The 24,066-nt window shown below is 45.1% G+C and overlaps 2 protein-coding genes across 2 annotated transcripts in view; one reads left to right on the top strand and one right to left on the bottom strand.

Moving 5' to 3' along the window:
• Positions 1-24,066, top strand: part of LOC145467315 (protein sidekick-1-like) — a 330,055-nt gene that overhangs the window by 66,807 nt on the left and 239,182 nt on the right. The window lies entirely within an intron of this gene.
• On the bottom strand, positions 1,923-16,901 carry LOC145468661 (uncharacterized). The gene is made up of 2 exons (XM_081452375.1): positions 12,574-16,901; positions 1,923-3,058 (listed from the first exon to the last, which is right to left on the bottom strand). Exons 1-2 carry the CDS (start codon positions 15,659-15,661, stop codon positions 1,923-1,925), a joined length of 4,224 nt encoding a protein of 1,407 aa, XP_081308501.1. The 5' UTR covers positions 15,662-16,901.

Raw genomic sequence — 24,066 nt, 5'->3', positions numbered from 1 at the left:
TGGCACCATAAAATCATTAAGCCTGTTAGTGTGAATAATGTACTTTTATATATAAAAGTTAGTGGTATACTATGGAGGCCCGTTCTGGTCAAAATTGTAGTAATAAAATTGCCCCACAAGTCAGTTTTTTCAGTCACTGTTTTACTTTTTATGAGCTTGCTGTGTATTTTCATCGGCGGTACAAACTTCTTTTTTGAGGTGGTTGCTTATTTTTTTAGCAGCCTGAATTATTTTAATTTAGTCAGGTTAAATTTTTTGTGGGTACTACGAATGAATTTTTTCACTCGTATTGCAAATTATTTTTGACTGGTACTGCGAATTATTTTTTACTTGTGGTACTGAGAATTATTTTTTCATTGGCGCTGACAATTATTTTCCAAGGTATCGTGAATTTATTATTTGGCCTACAATACATTGCGGGCTTGCGATTAAGGGGGACTGGCTCGAGTGTTTTGACTTACTAGGCGGCCATTTTGAAAATTGTGCGAGTGCTATCCAAAAGAATGCCAAGGCGAAACATTGTCAGAGAAAGAAACGAAAGAGGTTTCCACCTTTTCTTACAAAATTTGAAAGGAGTCGTTAGTGTGTGCGCAAGTGATGAGGTTTTCTGGACCGAAGATTTAATAGAAGAGACTACGCAGCGGCTGCAAGACTCGTACACAACTCTAACCCTTATTGAGCATGACATGACTTCCCAAATGAGCGATCCCCCTCTTGAACATGTGCGTCGTTTGAAGAGCAATGTGCAATCTCTTCAAAGACTTCTCGTGTCTTGTGAAACTACTGCATCAAGTGCAGAGAATTCTGTTTCATTTTATCCTCAACCACGTCCAAGGATGGAGTGTCAAGGACCTGGTAGACCGGCCTTGAACATAACGAAAGAACAAATAGAATATTTGCGTTCTATACATTTTTCATGGGAAAAAATAGCCCAGTTGCTTCACATAAGTGTATCAACGCTTCAAAGAAGACGAAGGGTGTTAGGTATAAGTGATAATTTTGAACAATATTCAGACATATCTGATGATGAGCTAGATCAAATCTACAAAGAAATAACTGCAGCTGATACAAATGTCAGCAATGGTGGATTTCTCACACCAAGTATTGGTAGGAGACGATTTATTAGATCCTTGGGAGTAGAGGGTTGCGAATTCAACGCTGGAGGGTGAGCAACTGTTTACGACGGTTAGACCCTGTAGGCACTGCTTTAAGGTGGCGGTTGGTAATTTATCGTCGAAAGTATAATGTTCCAACACCCAACTCGCTGTGGCACTTTGACTCGGCCCACAAGCGTATCCGATGGAAACTTATAGTCTATGTTTGTATAGATGGATTTTCACGTTTGATTACCCATTGCAGGTGCTGTGACAATAACAAAGCTGAGACTGTATTAAGACTTTTTGAGGAGAGCACCAAAACCTATGGGTTGCCATCAAGAGCAAGATGTGATTACGGGATGGAGAATGTTCTTGTTGCCCAGTTCATGTTGGAAAGAAGAGGCTTAGACAGGGGAAGTACTATCACAGGATCATCTGTTCACAATTGCCGGGTAGAAAGAGCTCACAGGGATGTTTATGCTGGCGTCCTGTGTTTTTATGCAAAGTTATTTGACGAAATGGAAAAAACTGGTATTCTTGACCCTTTAAATGAACTGCATCTGTTTTGTCTTCATTACATATAGTTACCAAGAATCAATAAATCTCTTGAAGAATTTGTTGATCAAATGAATCAAAGGCCAGTGTCAACAGAGCATAATATGTCCCCTCTCCAGCTGTGGACGAGTGGCATGCTGCAAAACATGAATTCTCAACACACTGCACTTACTGTAGATGAAATGGAACAGTATGGTGTTGACGCTGATGAATCAGTTACAGTGAGCGATGAAGACTACCAGGTACAGATTGATCCACCAACCTTTGTGCTCACAGAAGAGCAAAGGATGCAACTGCCAGATCCCTTTCAAAATGACCTTTCAAAGGAAGCTTTGCCATCAATTGCAGGACTCCAACTTTACGTAAACCATTTCGTAGGTTGACAATGCAGGGAGAATGCTCAGATGAATCATCAATAAGTTCTTGAAGGTGTTCCTCAGACAGAAAGCTAGGAATTTTCCCATTCTGTAGAACACTTAATCCCATTATTATACCAGATGTATAGTAACGTTCTGCAAAGTCCTCGATGAGTCCACTGTCAAACAATTTTTCTTTGATTTCTTTGAGAACTAACCTGAAGTACTCTTTTCTAGGTCCCCCCAAGTCCTGAGCTCCCTCTCCCATAAAATTTACCTCAAGTGGCAGCCTTAAGTTGTCAATTAATGCTACTTCAGCTAATGCATCTTGAAAAACATGGTCCCTATCTATTATTATAAAGTTGGTCTTTCCTTTTAGTTCTGTTGAAGGGTCAACTATGTCCAACTGCCTTCCATCTAAAATGTGTTCTTGGGCTTTGTTCAGGATGGCAACTGGATTTTGAAATCCCTTACATTCATCAATAATATTGACAGTAATGTTATCAATGATTCTCAAATAGTCAGCCTCACTGAGAGGCTCTCCATTATCTACAGGCTGTTCCTTATTAGCCGCAGGTTGTACTACATGTTGTTCTCCATTGCCTCCCTCTTGATCATCTACAGTTATGGCTGCATGTTGTTCTCCACTATCTCGCTCTTCATCATCTGCAGATTCGACTGCATGTGCCTGTTCCTCTGCATGTTCCTCTTCCTTATGTCTATTTGTAGTTGGCCCTTCACAGTTCATAGATTGCACCTCATCTTGTACGATGATACTCTCTTGATTTACTTCTGACATGAAATCATCCATACTCCTTTGAATACCACTGTCCACCTCATCAGGGTCATCTTCGACCAGTAAACGCACATACACAGCACCTGTAGAGGCAATGCTCTTCAGCAAAATGTTTCCATTGATCCTCACCCCTGAAGCCAATGTCGGTTTCACTAGCGATCCAGAGATATTCTTCCCGAATTCGAACTCAATGTATTTGCATTCCTCTGGAAACTGTGCTTTCACTTTATTGTAAAGGGTTTTTTCATTCCACCCTTTGTCAATAATTGTAATTAATTATTGTAAATCCACTTATAACACGATTTCTACGCTGGAGACTGACCTTTTCCTGGCGAGTTGTTGGTGTTTTTTCACACTGTAAACCCACAATAATAATGTCTTTGATGGCAAACTCATTCGATGGACGGCCAACCCTTTGTGTCGAATTAGAGCGGCCTCTACCGCTCGAAGTAGGAGCAGGACTACGATGAGTTGTTCCTTGCATACTCGGGAATCTTCGGTGCAGTTCACTTACCAAACTTCCTGAACTTCTAGAAGAAGATCCCGATTCTGATCCTGACGGAAGGGCGCTAGAAGCAGAACCAGATGATAATGGACTCGAAGAGGAAGAACTTCGCTGATTACTTGCTGCCGCAGTATGAGTGGAGTTCACTAGCTGAGAAATTCGACTGATTTCTGTTATAGCATTATTGGCTATCTCACGTATTTGCCGTTGAACAGATTTATCCATCTCCAAATATTTTCAATACAATTAAAAGATGAAACCTCGAAGATGGCGCGAAGAAATCGAGCGGGAAAGTACTCGAGCCAGTCCCCCTCAAATCGCAAGCCCGCAATGTATTGTAGGCCAAATAATAAATTCACGATACCCTGAAAAATAATTGTCAGCGCCAATGAAAAAATAATTCTCAGTACCACAAGTAAAAAATAATTCGCAGTACCACAAGTAAAAAATAATTTGCAGTACGAATGAAAAAATTCATTCGTAGTACCCACAAAAAATTTAACCTGACTAAATTAAAATAATTCGGGCTGCTAAAAAAAATAAGCAAGCACCTCAAAAAAGAAATTTGTACCGCCGATGAAAATATACAGCAAGCTCGTAAAAATTAAAACAGTGACTGAAAAAACTGACTTGTGGGGCAATTTTATTACTACAATTTTGACCAGAACGGGCCTCCATAGTATGCCGAGTGGCAACAAATTGATAAAAACGATATGATATCATCACATTTGAAGATAAGATATCCTTACATGTAAAGATATCATTTTTGATAACTTTTTTTTTTTTGTCCCTTTAAGGTGGCTGAATACAGTTTTTGATACCGGTGTTTTATTCACGTTTTCCTCTAAAATCCTTGATTCTTTGGTCGCCAAAAATGGCAACAAGCAAGTTAACAACACAAACTTCGGTTTTATGATAGTTAAGCTGACTTATGTGCCGTTGCATAAATAAATATAAACAGGCCTTTAGAATCGGTTCTATTTATTTGCAGAAATTCTAATCCGTTATATTTTCTTTATAATTTGCATGCAACAAGTTTGTAATGATGCTCCCAAGTTATTATAATAAAAATTTAACAGAGATCTTTAATTATCTCTTGTTGAAGGTTCACTGGAATATCTAGAATTTCCTTCGAATATCTAGAACTACCTTTGTTGAAGTGCAATTTATTTTTCAACACTCCGGTTACTTATTTCTTAAAGTACTTTCGTGCAAAATTTCGTGAAATTTTAATGAGTGGTTTTCGGGAAATAGGCGTATTTCCGAGAAAGCTATTCCGCATTCAATCGCACTTTTTCGACTTACTACGCATTCGCTGCATTTAAGTGGGTTCTTTTGGTAACAAGAAAATGATGAGAATTGCTGGGCTGTTTGCATCGTTACCTTTTCTAACATACCTTTGTAACAAAAGACCAAAACCATCAGCACTCTGTGTTCAATTATGAAGAAAAATAGTATAGATAGCGTGGGCATTTAGCGAAAAAATTGATCGCTATATTGACGCCATTTTTGTTATTTTATTTTTTTATTTATTTATTTATTTATTTATTTATTTATTTATTTATTTTTTGCAATCCTTGTGCGCGCGCTGAATTACATTAGCAAGAGCGCGCGTGAAAACTGTGTTCGGTAATCTTAACTACACGTAGATTTGTTGGTGTATGATCGAAACATCTTCGGATCTTCTTCGGTCGTCTTCGGCAATTTACGGTTATATTGGGTAATCTTCGAAAAATGTTCGGAAATCATTGGAAAATGTGTGGAAATGTTCGCCTGGACTTTGGACAAATTTTGGAATATCTTCGAAAATCTTCGGAAAGTGGTCAGAAACCTTCGGAAAATCACCACGAACGTCGTTATGTATTGTGAATATTTTATAAAATAAAAAGAAAATTACATGGTCGTTTGGAGATTCGAACTTTATCTTCTCGTGTTAACACTCGAAGATAGATTTCGTATCTCCGCGCGACCATGTAATATCCTCCATATGTTTCGATTCTTTAACTTATAATATTTCTATGCAGAGGTCATATCAAACTTCCAAGTAAAGTCTGTATATTACTCTTCATTTTGACGAAAAATCGAGCAATTTCTTTCATTGACATTTCTGCTCATCAAACGTCTGGTTTGGAACGATGGTGTCGCAAACAAGGAAGCTGACAACCTCCTTCCCAGGGCCTTTTCATTCCTTGGGGCCGCGGCGCCGAGCAGGGGAAAAGGCCCTGGGAACAAAGTTGGTGAGTTGAAAAAATTGTCCTTAAGGAGTCAGGAACTAATTCGAAAGGCACACAGACACACACAAGTGAATGGTGAGCAAACAAATAAGGGGTGCTCGAAAAAAGGTACCTGCGATCCAGTATGCGTTCCCTGTTTCCTGTTCCATTTGCCCCTTCGACTTAATCACCTTTTTATTATTTTGCAGTCCGTATTATGTTTTGACGTTAGGTGACTCATCTGTGTTCCTTTTTTGTTTCCCTAGTACGTTTCCTTTTTGGCGTCTTCATTAACGTTAACGTTCTATTTCCTTCAGTATCCATTGTCGTCGAAGCGGCTCGTGCAATTTCAGCTTTTTGAAAAACTCATTCCTGCAAATTAATTACAAATTGAACCCGTATGAAACTGTATGATTGTAATCATACCATAGTACTTTAATAAGAATGCCTTTGTATTCTGGCACCCTCTTCTTAGATATACGACATATAAGAACATGTAGTATTTGTTAGGCTGAACTCGTTCTTATATATATGATGCTCTATTGGCTAACTTTCAGCCTGATGTTCTTAATCCACTTGTTCCTACATGTGGGTGTTTACTCTGCTTCGCACCTAAGTATCCGTGCAAGAGACGTTTAATTCACCGTTGGGTTCCATACGATAATGACATTTGCATTATTTAAAAAAATAATCAAGATAAAAGAGATTTAGTTTAGATGATTGTCTCAGAAAAGTGAGTGATGTTTGTTTAATTTCAGGTACAAATAAGAGTTTGCTCTGACAGGTGCATCATTTGAAAATTCCGCGAACAATACAGATGACAACTGCCCGCTAGCAGAATTAACGGAAAATAACATGAGGCTCTCTTTCAGATATCTTTGTGTAGCTCTCAGACAGCTAAACAAACAGCTTAGTAGACAAAAGAAATCTCTCTTTTCATTGTGATGTTAACTGTTGTTCTTTCGTTTTGTAATCATTCTGATCTGCCGCATAGGTTGACAACTTAGTCAAAGCTGGTACTCACTTCAGCTAGACGCCCTCCAGTGAGAAGCTAGGCGGTGCGTTTGTAAGTAAAACGAGAACCTCAATTTAACAAAACTAGGTAGCAAAATTTCTCGTACTGTTTTACAACATCTATTTTGATATGATCTTCAATCAGCTGTTTGGAACGTTTTCGCACAGAATAGAGTCAAGTTACATTTTTAGGGGCATTTGTTGCTTGATGCCGAACAAAGTGTCATGTTGTGATTAAAGGGGCTCAGTCACGGTATTTTGAGTTATTTTGGCCACATACAAAATTACCTTTAAATGATAGGAAACCTAAAAATAACAGTTTAATAAGAGAGAAAAACACCAAAGAGATAATGATAAACCATAGAGGCGCAAGGATGGCTAAGGATGGAGAAGATTAACATGGATTACAAACGACGAATTTGAAAAATTGAGGCGGAGAGAATCAATATGAACAAACCGTGACGTAGCTCGTTTAAGGTTCCATGCAGTTCCTTTCATAGTATAAGGCAGTGGCTGTAATTAATGACAGGAATCCCCAAAAGCTTACTCTTTGCCAGTCTTTGACGATAAGTCTACTGTTCCAGCTGCCTTTGACAGCTCGCAGTGAAAATTGATCTCATCTGGAACTGTATTCCTTTTTTAAAGTTATTTTATGATTGTCAACATGTTAGTTATTGATCCAAATTTTCAGTTTAATTAACTAATTATTAAAACCAAGGACGTTTTACTGTTTATCCTCACTTGGAGTTAAATTGGAGGTCATCTTAGTAAGTTTCCCGTTTAAATCTACTTTTGAATCTACGGTTAAATTTCTTGACCAATTTTGGAGTAGTCCAGCACTTCTTCCCGACCTGTATTTTTGTTGTTTCTGGTAACCTGTAGCTTCTGTTGTTTCAAGAGATAGGGGCATTGTTTAGATCATTTATGTATTGTTTCGTGAGCCAAAAACAAACAGTGTTTGGACAGCTACAGACCTGCCCCCAATTTTACGATACTAATAGGGACGCGTATTCCAACAGCATCATTCAAAAACACGGACGGAAAAGCTCTTGCTCCTAAAAAAAACTTCAAATGTGAGGAAGTTATAACTCGGGCATTTTTAAACGTCATGAGCTATTGACTTTCTGCCTTTAGAAAAAGCGATGAAAGAAGTTTATGTTTATACAGAGGCCCGCTTTCTCCCTGAGAGAGACGCATATTCATTGTTTCCACGTATTTGAAAGCATCAAATAAACTGGAGCGAACACAGCTGTGACAACAAACGGCTAATAGGTAAAGAGTAGAAGTGAACTGTATTGTGACGAGTTTTTCTCTCTCCATGGTAACCCATTTCAGTTACAACATGTAATTTAAAGACTTGAGGAAGACCTTAAAGTGTAAATGGCATAACAAAAAATTTCTGCTTACTAGAAAGTCTAGAAAGACCTTTCCAATTACAGAAGAATGGCGTTTTTCTTTTTGAAATATATTTTTTTGTTTTAGAGATATTGACGTTTTTCTATTATGCAAATTAGAGTAGTGATGGCGTCATATCGTTTGCAAGTAAAAAATGGTAAAATACTAAATAAACAATATCTCTAGAAATATTGAAGCAGTGTTCTTGAAAGTTGGCACCACAAATGAGCATCACAAAAGAAACAAAATGACACCCTTAGTGCTGTTGCCATAGCAACTGTTTCGGCTCCAGTCTCTTTTGGTTAAAAAAAAAAAAAATATCCCCATTTGCAACCTCTAAAGTGAAGCAAAGAGTCCTCCTTGCACAGACATAGTTCCCATATTGTCTTTAACTCCCATCATTAGATTGGGTTGGGTAGATGGTTCTTGGTTTACGACAAAGACTGGGAATATCATTTCTTATTAAGACAGCACCAGCGGCAAAACTGTTGTCATGGCAACAGCGCGAAGGGTGTCATTTTGTTATTGAGGCTTTCATCAAGGTTATCTAAGGTTATCTCGAACCATATTTTATGGCTTAATACTTCAACATATTCCAAAAAACATCACTGAGTTGATAAACTGGCGGTTTTTTGTTCAGTTTTTTTTCTATAGTTATGATTATTAGTTTTTTTTTTAAGGAAGAAAGAGAACCAACTGAAATGACGAAACAAGAAGCAGTCAGATTGCTATTCTTTTGTCCATTTGCTCTCTTTTTAAACTGGACCTACTTCAAATCTGTAGGTAAGTCTATCTGCCCAGTTTATCTCGCGTATACAGCTGTTTCGAGTAAGCTAGGTTGTCTTACAAAAGCGTAAAAGTGTACTCGACAACGCCAAAAGGTGCTATGGGTGGGGTAGCCTGCGCAGCAAGCGTTTCTGTGGGGTTCGGGAGCAGCGCGAAAAATGGAGCGAGTAAAAGAGGGGGGAGGGGAGGGGAAGGAAGGAAGGAAACGCTTGCAGACAAACCCCTGGATTTTGAAAACCGCCCACTTGGCCTTTCATGCCTGAGTGCGCACACTGAGATTTCGTGCTGTCATCGGCTGTCATAAATTAAGCAATAAAATCTTCGGCCTTCCGTAGCGGAAATGAACTTTGAACCAAAATAAACTTTACTTGTCAAAATATGTCTGAAGCAACGAGCGCACGGTGAGAACGGAGAAATCTTGATGAATTAAATTTGGTAATTTATAATCAAGCTATATTTCTACTCAATCTGTCTAAAAGGAAGGACTGCAAGGGTGAAGTTTTAGCACAAATCTGCCAGAAAGTTAAAATGTGAGAAGTATTCAAGTCGCGTTAGTAATCCTTGTGCTCGCATGATTCGAAATCTTATCAAGTCGACTCCCACAAAGGCAATTCCAGTAAAGAAGCGTTTGCTGGAAACGCCAGATCCGCAAATCGGTTCGAGTGTTATCGCCTGCAGCAAAAACAAACAACGGAAAGTCTTCTCGGCAAACTTTGGAATTTGGGCAGGAGAGGCTTCAAACATCTGAGAGGGAAAATAACGATAATCTTGACCAGTGTCTGAATAAAGATAATCTTTCCCTAGGCGGCCTCCAAGTCAAAGTGGTTTATAAAATATCCTCGTAAGAATTCCCCGCGACGAGACGACTAAATTTTTGGTAAGGTAAATATGTAACAAAAACTGGCATGTCGCAGCTAACACTATAACAAATCATTCAGAATTGTACCCAGAGGTTCTAAATACTGTCAACGAAAATGCTTCAAATGAAATGTCAGACTACGACAACATGTTGCCATGTAAAAAGCCAGACGAAATTAGAAGGTTTTCCCACGCAGTAGTGCGAATTTCCTGTTCCGTGGTTTATTATCTTGTCCTTGGCGCATGCGGCATTCACGAAAGTGATGTTAAAATTAAGAGAACAGCTGCAAATTGTGTCGCGCTTTCTTCTGCAATAATGTGCAGGCTTCGAAAAACCAAAGCGTCGGCATTGAACTACACGATTTCTACCGTACTGTCGAAGCTGACGACTAAATCCTCGTTCAGCGAGAAAAGTTAAAGCGTTTTGTAAACAAGCTTCGAACGCGTCTTCCCATTTTGTCTGGCACTCAAAGGCATTAAAATACCTTTGATCGACACATGTCCATAATATTGGATTAGCCCAGCCAATCACGAGCCCCGTTAGCTGGCTAACGGAGGTTTTCAAAATCCAAGCGTTTCCTCCCTTCCCCTCTCCCACCCCCCTCTTTCTTTTTTTTTTTTTTTGGCTCTCGCCTCATTTTCCGCGCAGACAAAACACCGAAAATCCCGTTCCTCGGTCTTTCTTTGCTTCCAAACCCCACGGAACGCTTGCTACGCAGGCTATGGGTGGGGTTAATTGGCTTACCCCTGTTTTAACTCTCCCTCAATAAATGTTTTGAGCACGAGTAGAAGAGATAGTTGAGGGACTTGACAAACCTCTGTTTGATCGAAGTTCCTAGTGATTTAGTAGCATAAAAGAAATGAACGCACATTTTCTGCTGTCCACTTCCTCTCACATTACACATAGTGAACGACCACTACCCAAGAATACTTGTCCCGTTATTTTTTTATTGATATATCGGACTTGTGGCTGAACTGGGCTTGGCTAGATGGCAAACGTGACTCAGTCGAGTCTCTAGTTTTGTACTTCAGGTCATTTTCATTGATTTGAAACCAATCAAAATCGAACCTGCAACGGAATTCCGGGAGTCGCTCGTTTCTAAAGTTTGCACAGTAGGAAACAAAGATTCTAGGAACGGGACTGGTTTGATCGGATTTGAAGAGACAATCGCGAGTGCAAGAAGATCCTTCCTAGTGTGAAAATTAGGTTACGTTTTCGCCCAACCTCATCTAAACACGAGGGGGATTTGGAAAATTCGAGGCAGTTATGCAAATCCGGGACGCAGTCGCGGGTTTGCATAGCTTTCGAGAATTCTCCTAATCCCCTAAGTGTTTAGATGAGCCTCTGGAAACGCGGATTTAAGTTCTCTCGCGCTGGTATAAAATACTTTTCAAAAATACGCGCGAATCTAAATCGTTACAACCGTGTTTACAGACTCTCATCTAGACACATCCATCGACCAATTGGAGCGCGCGTAGTATCTCAGTAATTTTATAAATTTAAACATGAAACAAATTACGCTACTTCAATTTGTCATATACTTTGAAATATTTAGTGTCGGAAAATCCAGTTATGGATGTGCAGTATTTTTTCGCGCAGTTTATGATATAGTAGATTGGAAGGTCAGTGACGCGATATTCACCTAATCGTACCTTTTTGTGACGCTTTGGCGAACCTTCAGGCGGGTTTGGTCGAGCTAAAGTAACCATGGTGAGACAAAACGAGCCTGATATGCAACTGAAATCTATTAGGTATTTTACCGTACCCAAATTACACTCTATACACTTAATTATTTTCAAATTATATGTTACAAAAAAAGGACATGCCTGCAACTAGCAAAGGCTAAGCTAGGCGAGTAGTCAATAGCGCTTGTTGGGGCCGTAACCAATCAGGAGCCAGGGATCATACCACGTGACCACTATTTTCCCATACATTCTCTTAAATTGTAAAATCCAAGATGGCGCCCAGGTGTGTAAAAAATGGCGTCCATGCCCAAATAAGGGCAACATGTCCAAATAAGGAGATAGACAGGAAGTGAGTTTCAAAATTGATTTTTTATTGATTACAGGAAGTAAAAAAATTACAATGGTGAGTATCCGTATGGAAACGACATGAAAGTGTTCGTGTCTACGACACGTTTGTCGAAGACGAGTCCGTAGCGTTTAGTTCGTGTGATGACTCTGAGATGTTTGGTGGCGGGGTTTCTCCAGAAGAAGTTGGGGTTGACGACGTTGATATTGCGTCGTTGCTCTAGAGGTTGTGTGAGTTCGTCGAGTAGATTTTGTCGCATGACGTCATAATTGAGTTGGCGTGATCCTCGTACATTGAGTGAGAATCCTCGGACTTTGCAGCAGACTTTCCCTTGGTGAGTTCTGTAACCGTAATTCTTGGGTCCAGCGGCAGTGAAATCGACGATGAAATCGTTGTCGTCGAGTTCGTTGGTCATCTCGCCCAGGTAATCGCCTAGCGGGACATCGGCTTGGCCTGGTTTGTGCGAGTAGATGACGGAATCGGTGTCAAAGTAGAGAACTTGTTGCTTTAACAGTTCCAGGTAGTTGTATAATTTGAGCCGAGCCCAACAGGTGGTGAAAGCGGCGACGAAGATGTTGATTCGTCCGTTATCGGGTTGATTGTCTTTGAGTTCGGTGTGGACGACTTCTAGGGCTTCGTCGTTGGCGATTCTGACTTGTCGTATGTCGTTGAAGGGATTCGAAACGAGGTCGAAGAGTTGCGTTGCGTTGTAGACGACTTGGGTAGTGGGTTTGTGTAGGTTTTCGCCGAACTTGCCCCAGAAAGAGTTGAGCATGAGTTTGGCGGTGGCTTTGCGTCCTGGATTTTTCAGGATCATGGTCGGATCGAGAGCGATGCCTTCCTTCTGTTGGTATTGTAGCATGTACCGTGCCTTGTCTTCGGGGGTGTTACACCAGTTCGGGTAGCCAGCGGATTCCTGTTTGATTTTTAGCCAGGTATTCACGTAATCGGCGAAGAGTCCTTTACGGCGTTGTTCTGGCGGGAAATGGTGGACTTGGTGTATCTTGTTGAGCGTGTATCCCGTGTCAACGGCTTTCTGGATTTCGGGCGTGCACCAGGTCCCTCGTAGCATGCGTTGCTCGGCCGTGTGAGGGCAGTGATGCGATTTCTCTGGGAGGGGTTTGGTCATTTCGTGTTCCACACACGATCGGCAGAGTGGGAAGGTGAGTTTACCTCCGTGCCTGAAGGGTAGAACGGGATGGTATAGTTCGTGAGGTGGCAGTATGTCCACTTTGGTCATACCGAAGTACTGGTGTATGTCTTGATCGTCGGGGTTGACAATGACTTGCGGGTGTCCTACGGGGTATACGCATTCCTTGTTGGCCCAGGGGTAGAGCGACGTCACGTCGACGTACTTGGTTTGTTCTCCTTGGGCCACGTCGGTCACGTGATGCAGTTTGACGGCGTTCGTGCGCCCTCCGAAGAAGGCTTCTCTGGGTTCGAGCGGGTGTACGATTTCGAACGTGTCTAGGAACTTTCGGAGATCTGGGTCGGTTTTGACTTCTAGGTCCCAGTCGCATTCCCACTTGACGCAGAGCTGGTAGCCTTGGTGACTGAGAAGGTCGTGTTTACGGAGTGTGGACTCGTAGACTTCGTGTAGGGTGCGATCGGTGTGGCAGATGGGATATCGGTCTCGTTTTCGAGGGAAACATCGAGGACATCCGTGCCATAGACATCCGTGGAATTCGTAGACGGTTCGAGTGTCTGGGTCATATCCGTCCACGAGATGATTGGCTAGTCGGATTTCACCTCCGTTTCGCACGGTGCGTATACGATCGCCTTGGTCCGTGTGTTGCAACAAGTGTTCTTGCCAGGCTAGCCATTTCAGGGCTTTGACGGACTGATTGGATCGGGCGCCGTGCCATCCTCGAGGGGGTCTGGAGGCGATGGTGTTGAGCGGGACGAGTTTCTTGCGCCAGAAGCGGTTGCAGGCGGAGGCGATGGTGACGCATTTCTCCATGGGGTCAAAGTCGGCTTTTTGTTTGAATTCTTGCCGGAACTTTTGACAGCCTGCTTTGAGGAGTTTGACGTCCAACTCGCAGTAGGCTTCCATTTCTTGCCGTAAGACGAAATGGTAGTTGTCGTTGACTTTCTCTTGGTACCACTGTTCGAATTCGGCTTTCTTTTTGGCGGACATGCCGTCGGGATCGTACATGTCTCGCGGTGGCATGGGTCCTTCGTACTCTTGATTTTCTAGAGTGTTGAATTTGTGCGGGAAGAATCCTTTGCACAGTTCGTGGATTCCGAAGGTGGCGGGAAAGTTGGCCAGCGGGAACGGGAGAAAGCATAGGGAATCTTTGAAAGTCAGTCTGTCGGATCTCAGGGACAGTATCTTGGTGCCAACGGTGATTTGGTCTGTGACTTCTCGATGCGTGGCGTAACAGTGTTGTAAGATGAACATCCCGTCGTAGCCTTTGAGATTGTGAAAGAGGACGATGACGTCCCGATCGTCTCCGTCCACGTCGACGGCGAGGGATTCGAGGTGGTCGAACATGTCTGCGGTGCAGTTGGGACCGTAGAAGGAGCAGAATTGATCTTCTTCATCGTCTTCCAGGCAGAGTAGAATGGGTGTCTGATTCCCTTCGGCGTCGGTGATGGCTTCGTAGTCGCAGTACACTTGAAGGGGCGGATCTCGGTCCACCAGGACGCGTGTGTCTGGATCATTGGGTTCGGGTTCTTCGAAGGGTCGACCTTTGACTTCGTCGCGGGAGACGCGTTTCTTTTTGGGTTCGTCTTCGTCTTCGGGGATGCGTTGGATGTAACATCGGTGCGTCTGCAGAAAGACTTTCTTTTCGCAGATGTGGCATTCGCCCCATCCGCACTTGTGATCGGGGGTACGACGGTCACCTCCTCGTCCAGTCCTGTGTTTAGGTTCGTAGACGTGGCAACAGTCCGGACACTTTTTGTAAGTGTCGCAGATGGAGGGGATGTTCAAGCTCCGCCGTTGCAAGTGGTAGTTGTAGCATTGGTCTCCGAAGAATTTTCTGTGACACAATCGGCAGATGGAGGTGGGTTCGGGAAACTTGCCACGTGCTAGGGGTCGTTTTTTTTCCATGAAATCGGGGCAGTCCTTTCGTTTGCAGGCGGGACACCATTTACCGTCGCAGGGATGACGTTGAAAGTCGTCGTGATCGTAGCCTCGATTGCATTCGTCGCAGAAGTAGGATTTGCTTAGGAATCCCTTAAACGAATTGCATCCGTCGTAGTGACTGTCTTCTTTGATGAGACGGATGATCTTGTCCGAGGGTTCGGGTCCCGCGTAGATGAGCATGTGGGGCGGATCGATGGAAAGGAGTTGGTACCCAGGTAACGCGGCCTGAAACTGTTGCAGTTCTGGAATGCCGCAAGGTCCTTCGGGGACGTTGGCTAGCCGGTGGAGTTCTTTGGCCAATCGCTCTTGGACGGGCCGCCCCTGTTTGAGATTGTGGTAATCTTGGTCGCGCGGATTCATGTCAGCATCTACCAGGGCTTTCATGGTGACGATGGCGCGAGCGCAGCATAGATTGTCTTTGTTTTGGATGGTCACGCGCGACTTTTTGACGATTCCCCGTACGGCGGCGCAACTCGGTTTGTATCGTTTTCCGTTCCCACGCCCACGACCTGGGGTACGTATGAAGGTGGTTTCCATGGTGAACGTGTCGTCGGGGGTGAATTCTTCGTTGGAGTTGAGTTTGTCCGCGAGAGACTGGAGATAAGTGTCTAGTCTTTCACTCCCTTCTTCGAATTCGCGCACGGTGAAGGTGGTGGATTGAAAGGCGTGCGTGAAGGCACTGGACTGCATGGTGAAGTGGACCGTGGAGTTGGGTGTCAGGGTAGGATCCTGTGCGATTTGTTGCTCGATGGATCGTTGAAGGGCCTGAGTCAATTCTTGACCTAGATTGTCCCTGGGAGTCACGTCTCTGTGTTGTCTGAGCGTGGCTTCGTACCGTTGTTTGTTGAGGACGTTTCTCCAGTTACGTCGAGCGCCTACGGGTCTTAATTCGAATTCTAGGAGGGGTCTTGTACTACCACCTCCTGTTTGGAGCATCACTCGGTCGAGAGCCGGATCAAACATCCAGTCGTCGTCATCGTCATCGAAGGGGAAGGCTTCGTCGTGGGTCCGTCTGTTCTGTGAAGACAATGAACACAACGTTTTTTATTGGTCAGTTTTTTATTGGTCAGTTTTTACTGCCAGGTTTCCAAGAAAAGTGTCTGACAATAACGCTTTTTTACCTTCTAAGAGACAGAAAACGTTTATGAAACTAAATCCTAAATAGAGTCTCCTTTTCTCGTTACGCTTGTTGACATAATAACCATAGAAAGCTGGGAAATGAGATCTGCCTCCGTAATTTAATCTACATATATATTTCTGTCTTTTGATTTGTATGTGGCCGTAGCCCCATTGTCTTTTCAGTTTGGCATAATCCAAGATTCTTCTATGAAGTCGACTCAATGGTTTATTGTTCCTCCGATCGCGTATGCACTGCCAGGTTGCTAGGTCAATCACGTAACACTTTAGTTCTTCTGGTAGCCTATCCCAGTGACTCTGTAAGAGAGTGGTTACTTATAATTCATAATGGTCCGCGTGTTGTATTTGATGAAAGGTAGGGTAGATGAAAGTCTTTTCTATGGGGGCGCGTCTCTTGGCCCCTTTTATATCGTAACCTAAACACGTTTCTTTAGGTTTGTCGTAAATGTCAATATAACATCCTATTATTTTGGTATCTCTGTATCTGTCTTTTTTCTCCTTCTTTATACAACATCCCGCGTCACATGGAACCCTGACAATCTTAATGTGTCCTAACCCCCATTGTTCTTTCAGTTTGCCGTATTCTACTATTTCCTTGAGAAGACGCCGTAACTTTTTGTTTCTTCTACGCTCGAGTAGGATTTGATTCCTGGCTAAGCGGATGATGTAGTCCTGTAGTTCATGAGGCAATCGATCCCAGTCATTGTTATTCTGTGGGAGGTGAGGATAATATTCTCTTAACGTCCGGTATTCTGAGATAGGCATGATCTAACCCGTACCCTAAATACATGGCTCGCTTGAAGTTTTGTTCGTCCGTGTAGCATCCATACACGACCATGTGCCTATTTCCCATTCCTGGAACTTTTCCTTTGGGACAATAACCCAGCAGACATGTCTCTAGAACCACTTTGATTGGGCCTAACCCCCATTCTGCTTTGACCTTGGCGAAGGCGCGTATCTCCTTACAGAGCTCTCGTCTCATTTCACGTTCGCGCGCCTCGACGAGAGCCTGGGCCTCTCTTAAGTGGAGGATGTGGGCTTGCATCTCCGGGGGAAGACGATCCCAGAGGCTCTATGAAAAGAAGGTGATGAACAAGGCGTGACAAAGACGTCGTGAGACTTTGTAACCGCAAAACACGACGAAACAAAATCTCAAGTCCAAACGGAGGTAGAATTCTAGTGTAAAGGAGGTGACGACGAGTCTCAGTTCCATGGGTCAGTTGTCTAGGGAAGCCACGACCGTACTTAGATAACACGGGGTGAGACAGATTTGACAGTACAACTTTTCCTGTGTCACCCCCTTGTTCACCATCTGCTCATCGAGTGCCCTGGCGAAGCAATTGAAATGCACGTGGTGACGACAGCACTTGGTACAAGCGCAGGTTTCGGTTCTAAGGATGACTTTCTTACATAGGGTGCACGTTATACTCACTGCTTTATGTTGATCCATCTGTTGGTTCATCTCCTCGTCGGTCAGCTCCTGTGCCATGATTTTTTTCAAGCGCTCGATACAAGTCAAAAACTCAGAGTGACTTGAACGGTTCGAACCGATCTTTTTTATACTTACGGTAAAAACTGGATCCCAGGTTCACACTCGACCGGGGCCCAGTCTCCGACCGAGAGGGGGGATACCCCCTATCCCCCGGGTCTACCCAGATCACGTGATGTCGGCCTTTTTCGTTTGATTGGTGCATGATGGACATAAAGCGAGGTGTGCCTTTGGCATTTTTTCGGTTTTTGGTGATGGAGACTGAATCCGGGCACGTCAGCCGCCGCCGTACTCGAAGTCAGTCCCCCGAAGGATCACCGAGACGAGGACGTCGGCGCCGTCGTGCCCGATCACACGATGACGATGAACCGCCGAGACGCAGTCGTCGCCTTCAGGGTCGTCTACCCGAAGAAACACCGATTCAACAAGTGTGTTTTATTTGTCAGAGAGATATTCACATTGATTCTCTGGCGTCGTGCCAGCGTACTCCTTGCTGCGGCGTGTTCATGCATCGGCGATGCTACCAGGAGATGGAGAGACGGGTTATGACCTGCGGCAACTGCCGACGCGTGATCGACGATATTCAGCCTGAGGTCGTGTTGGAAACCGACGAGGAAATGGAGGAAGAGGATAACGATGAGGAGTACCCGTTAACGGCAGGTGCGAATGCTCGTTTAGTTAGAATGGATCGAGAGTTGGAGCGATATCGTAGAGAGGGTAGACCTTATCACTGTCATCACGAGGGCTCGTACTTGTGGAATGATTTACCGTATGCCATCGACCCAGGCATTTGGACACGTTATTATACCTTTGTCAGAAATTTCGTGACTCTGTATCGGGATCGAGACCTGTACATTCACGGTTGCGTGCGTCTCCCCGTGGAACCGACCCGAGAGATTAGAAGTTATCTGTACCGTCTGTTCATTTACAACACTCCGTACTATACGTATAACTTGATCCGAATTCAAAGGTTCAGACTCTACTTTAGACGCGTGGAGGGACAAAGGGATATTGAGATTCGAGAGCTGTGTCTCTTACCCTTTCCCGGTGGCCCCTCGTTTTACCACGAGGACGGACTATGGACCTGACACTGTCTTTTTTTCGTTTTTTGCAGTGGACACTCATCGCAGAATGATTCACGACCACCTTGCTAATATGAGGGACAACGGAAAACCCTTCGAGACGCACAATTCCTTGACGCGTTCGTGGAATCATTTGCCTTATCACCTTCCCGTCACGGTGTGGTTCCAGTACTACCGCGAGATGGAGAACTTTGTGCTATCCTCGGAGTTTCGAAGTCCCATGTACATTCACGGCACCGTGTTCTTTCCCTTCAGTGTCATTTCGTACGATCATATACGCATGGAGGTGTATCGCATGTTTTATTTCAACACCCCTTTCTCGGTGTTCGAATTCACCTCCAGAATTAGGTTTCGGTTGTTATTCATATCTTCGTCGACGTTCGGGGACCAAATAAGGATCGAACGTTTGTTTGTGACATCGAATGCCTCGGATACTCTGTACCACAATGGCATGGCGTGCGAGAATTGAAGAAAAAAAACAAAAAGAGACTCTTTCTGAAAAAACAACAAAGCGTGTAACTTTAATGATTACAACATCAACAATAAAAGTTTTTCCAACGTTTTTTCTTGTCTTAGGTAGTGTCGTCGTATTTCAGTCCCTTTCTCCAAGGTTCGAAATCTTCCCATCCTTCTTGTAACTTTTGTGCTTCTGTCTGCTTGGCCTTCTTGTACGTCTTGCCCTTACCCTTGCCTTTGGGACTGTAACCACCGTCGTCGTCTATGTATTTCTCGGCGACACCGAGGGATCTTAAGAACTATTTTTGCGCTTCGGTCATGAGTTTAGCTGGGGCTGATTTGGCAGTTGGTTTGGGTGGTACGGGTGGCTTCTTGCCTGGGGCTGATTTGGCAGCAGTTGGTTTGGTATATTTGAACTCCTTTTTGAAACCTGACGTGGAAGGTGTAGCGGGTTCTTGTTTGATGACCACGGGGGCTGCGGGGGGTTGGTTGACTCCCTTGATGATCTGTTTCAACAGACGTTCGACGGGTGCGTCGGCCATGCCTTCGGGTTCCACCGTTCCTTGGTACGTGGGAGTGCCGCGTATACCCGTCCGTATACGTTTCACCAGTTTGACTTCTTCGTTTGCCATGGGTTTGGTCATCTTGACGGCCATGCTGGCGGGGATACGTTTGTCTTTCAGGATGAGATCTTCTTCGGCGGCCAAACGTCCCGCTTTGCTCAACAAGGCGCTCTGGGTGATCTTCCCCTTGTAATAATCTTGCAAGCGATTGAATTCGTGAACGGGTACCATCATGACTTCGTTCATACCTTCTGCTGACTCAGGGTCGTGTCGGGAAACTCGGACAATTCTCTCAAGGCCGTCTCGTAACAGTCTTGCCAGTACCGTATGGATTCGTCTTTCTTTTCCAACTCGAGTTCAAGACTTTGAACGGTTCGCTTGCCTTTACCGCACTCCCTGCACAACTCGATGCACCCACCGGACGGTGTGGTATCTCGTTTCGTTTGACAGGTTTGGCAGAAGTCACCGAACTTTAAAGCCATGTACTCTTGATACAGGTCGTGGTACCTCTTGTTCAAGTACTCGTACGAGTCTTTCCATCGGGCTTCGCGACGATTGGCGTCTTGCAACAACTGCACGAGTTTAGGAATGGTATTGGACTCTTCTTCTTTTCTCGGTGGGAAATTGGGTATGACGTCGATCCCCTCCAAAGGGTAACCGTCTTCGCCGCGTCCTTTCACCGTACACAACATGCTTTGAAACAACCGTGTAATCCGCTCCAGAACCCCGCTCCGTTCTGACTCAGGAGATGCTCTCTTCGACGCTTGAGAGAGTTTTTGCGTCTACCCACTTCGCGCAGAACCTTTTTATGTCTTTTCAGTTTCCCATAAGTCGTGACGTCGATGGGGATCCTCTTTTTCAGCAAATTGAGAACCATCTCGCTGATGGCGTTGATCTGATCTCTGTCGGCGTATTGCAACATCCGTTGACGTTTATTCCGATTGGCTTCTTTCAGGACGCCCGTCAAGAAACGACGTTGTCGTCGCAACCGCTTCATCGTTCGCGTCTAACGTCCGGTTGGATCGTCCCGCTCTTTTATTCACAACTCTTCGAGAAGGCCCAACACCGTCTTGGCTACGGTGCTGACAATTTTACCAAGACCCTTTCCCCTTTGGACCCTCCTTCTTCCTACTCCTACTCGACGTAATCCCACTCGCCGTCTCCTTCGCCTTCTCCTCACCATGACGTGTTCTGACACGCACGCACTTTACCACTAGAATGACGTAGGCAGGTGATCACGTGTCCTTTTTATAGAGGCGCGTGAACGAATCGTGTTTCGTAGTCTCGAAAGTATCGGTCGTACGTGGGAGGTGTGAAATCCGTCACCACGTCGTCCAACGTTTGCATCTTGATCAAAAACCCATCCAATTCCTCCACACCGCCCAGAGCGTAGTTCCGCAGTTCGGTCAATGTCTTTTCGTACGTCGTGTAAGCGAATTGGGTCATGTCCATCTTGAGCGAATACTTCTTTAAATCGTTCCATCCTTTCAGTGCGGCGGCGAAAGCCGTCAATCCTACCGCCACGTACCCGTCTTTCCACACGGATCCCACGACGATGCTCGCTGCCGCAGTCAGTAAGGCCAGTCCGTTGAGAATGGCGTTGCACAATTTGTAGTAACCGAACATCTGCCTTCGACACCACCAATACTTGTGGTAGAAAGCGTACAGTCCATCCAAACGTCTCAACACGTCCAAATCCACCACGGAGGTGAAAGGTTCATCCAATAAACAGACCGAAGTACTCATGACTCTTTTCCAACCAGTGCCAAACGTAGTCTGACTTTCTGTCGGGACGTTCGATCCTTTTAGCTTGTTGCTCGTATTCCCAGATCTCGTCCTTGAAGGCGGTTTCTACGGATTGGTTCAGGATATCATGGACTTGTCTGTAACTATCGCACTCGTCCGCGATACGTTTCATGTCTTCGTGATCCATGCTGGTCGCATCCCAGTAAGAGCGGGAGCATCGACATAGATGTAGGAAGTAGGGGAACCACTTGACTTCGCTTCTCATCATGTTGATGTTCTCAGTTTCGTACACTGGTCGAATTGCGAGTCACCGTAGGACGTTGTCCGTTCTTATAGGTGGTCGTGATCGTATTCGTGGTCGTGATGCCTGCGATTCGTCGACCCGCCGCCGTCTGTTGTTGTTGGCGCAAAATATCTTCCAATTGTTGCTGCATCTGGGCTTGGTCGAGAACACGGGTGCCTCGCCTTCTTCCTCCGCGACCCGATCGAATCGACGAAGGCGGTGTGGAGTCACCACCACTTCCGCCTCCACCTCCTCCGCCTCCACCTCCGCCTCCACCTCCACCTCCACCTCCACCTCCGCCTCCGCCTCCGCCTCTGCCTCCGCCTCTGCCTCTGCCTCTGCCTCTGCTTCCACCGCTACCACTAGCGCTACTTCTTCTGCGGCTGCCGGAATCACTGGAGGACGTCGGTGTATTTTGACGTGGGACGCGTCTCGGTCGTTTCCCTCCTCGAACAGCGTGTGCCAAAGGGGTGGCGGATGTTATTCGGGGTGCACCGACACCCGACGTGACATTGGCGCGCGACACGGATCCAGCGCTACCGACACCCACCGTGACGTTGGTCTGTGGCGCACCCGAGCCGACGGTGCCTACTCCGACGGGCGAGACGTTGGGCAGGGGCGGTGTCGGCAGTGACGATAGCGGTGAAGGAGGCGTGTTCAGACTCGCACCCACACCCGCTGCAGATGGAATGGGTGTACTCGTTCGAGTCAATGGACTCCAAGGCGAATAATCCTCCAGAGCCGAGAAGTTGAAATCGTCGCTACCATAAGAGCTCATTTTTATCCATGTGCCTCTCTCTTTCTATCTTCTTCTCGGCGAGTTCTCGTTGCTTATGAACCAAATAATCGAAACCTTCCCCGTTATATGCGTTTAGGATGGACCTCACTTGACGGTAACTCTCGCATTCCATGACCTGTCTCATCGGTTCGTAGTCCAGCTCATGGGGATTCATGATGTATTTGAGCCTGTTTTTACATAGGTGAATGAATAGCGGAAACCACTCGACTTCGCTCCTCAGCATGACGGTGTCGCAAACTGATGGCATCGTACGAATCCTTCGTCTTTTAACACATGGCTGAGAACGCGTTGATCGTCCTGACTGGCTGGATGAAGATCCAATAGCATGTAACCGTAAGGTCGATCGGTGACCTTGCGAAACGTGTCCAACACCTCCTGCCATTGCGTGGGAAACGATTGCAGAAGTAAATTCCGTATCCCCAACTGATCCCGAGGGTTCTTGAAGGCCGCGATGTAATGCGCGTTGCGGGAAATGGTCTTGGCGAATTTTCCGTTCGGGAATAGATCCTGACACAAGTAAAGTACCGTGATGTTCCGATGATGTGAGTGTTTGGTGAAGAGATCCAACACGCGCTTGTCGTTACCGCGCTCGTCCATCAGATCGTCCAAGACCAACACGCCCCCTCCAGGAAACCATCGTGGTAACTGTTCGCTGTCGGGGATGCCTTCGTAAAACTTGACCCCGCCCTTCTTGAGCTTTTGGAAACCGTCTTGCCACGATCCGTAGCAGTAATGAATACTCTTCGGTGTCTGTTGGAACAAGTCGCCGTTCTCCAAGAGCAGTTTGGTCGTGAACACCGTCTTGCCGCACCCCGACGGACCCGCTATCAACAAACTCGACGGAGTGTGAAATTGAAACGCTTTGCACCGTTCCATGATCTTGAAAAATGGTCCGGGGTTTCGAGACGCTCCGTTTTTTATCTGAACAACTTGGCCAATGGGGTCTTGACGGCTGGGATGCGTTTCAAAAGACCCAATAGGGTGACCTTACGATTGAAACAGATGGGTTTTTTCTTGGCACGACTCTTGATCTTGGCCATGGCCCTCTGGGCAGCGGCTCTCTTGGGACGCCCTTTTTTCTTGGCAGGCGCCGATCTCTTTTTTCGAGGTTTTTTCTTGGCGAATTTTCTCAAGTCTCCGAACTTGTCTTCGTACCAATGCCTCTTTTTCATTCTTCTTTTCCTATCTTCCTTCTCGGAAAGCTTCGGCATGGCAGGGGCGGCTCTCTTGCGTTTCCTGCGCGTGGTCACGGTCGCTGGTAATTCGCCGGTGTCGATGACAGACGGCGGTTGAAAAGACACTTGTCTTCTGGCGGGTTGAAGTATTTTCAGATTGAGTTGCCGTTTTGGCGGCTGGTTTTTCTTGAAATGAGCCTCACTGGGTTGAGGCGTCTTTCCACCCGCTTTTCCATAGCGTTTTTCTAACCTGGCTATGACGTCGTCCAAATGTCTATGCCCTTGAAACTGAAGAGCCATGATGTGTCTTGTTTTGTCAGTGAATCCACAATGAACCGTTTTATTTTCCTACGCCCCTTTTTATGCACTCACAAAGTGATGGCGAAAGGACTTATTGCCGTAGCGAAGCACGTGCCAATACGGGTAACACTTGTAATCTCGACTGGCGTTCGTTTGAAGTCTGGCTCGGATACTCAGGTGGAACAGGTTGTATCGAAGCCAATGATCTTTTTCCCGGTCCAGTATGAATCGGACTCGACGGTAACTGTCGCAATCCAAAATGCGTTCCATGACCTGTCGAAGAGGATCGTCCGAGGACAATTTCGTCGTCTCTTCTCGACACAGTTCGCCGGAACCAT

This window comes from Orbicella franksi, chromosome 14 (assembly GCF_964199315.1).
Source record: "Orbicella franksi chromosome 14, jaOrbFran1.1, whole genome shotgun sequence".
NCBI classification, from domain to species: domain Eukaryota; kingdom Metazoa; phylum Cnidaria; class Anthozoa; order Scleractinia; family Merulinidae; genus Orbicella; species Orbicella franksi.
The sequence above is the reverse complement of the archived record's forward strand: the minus strand, read 5'-3'. Positions and strand labels throughout refer to the sequence as shown.

Coding starts and splice junctions, on each gene's coding strand:
- LOC145468661 (XM_081452375.1), bottom strand. CDS start 15,661: ATGTTTGATCCGGCTCTCGACCGAGTGATGCTCCAAACAGGAGGTGGT. Junction 3,059..12,573: donor TTTCCCGCCAGAACAACGCC/GTAAAGGACTCT, acceptor TTATTGACAAAG/GGTGGAATGAAAAAACCCTT.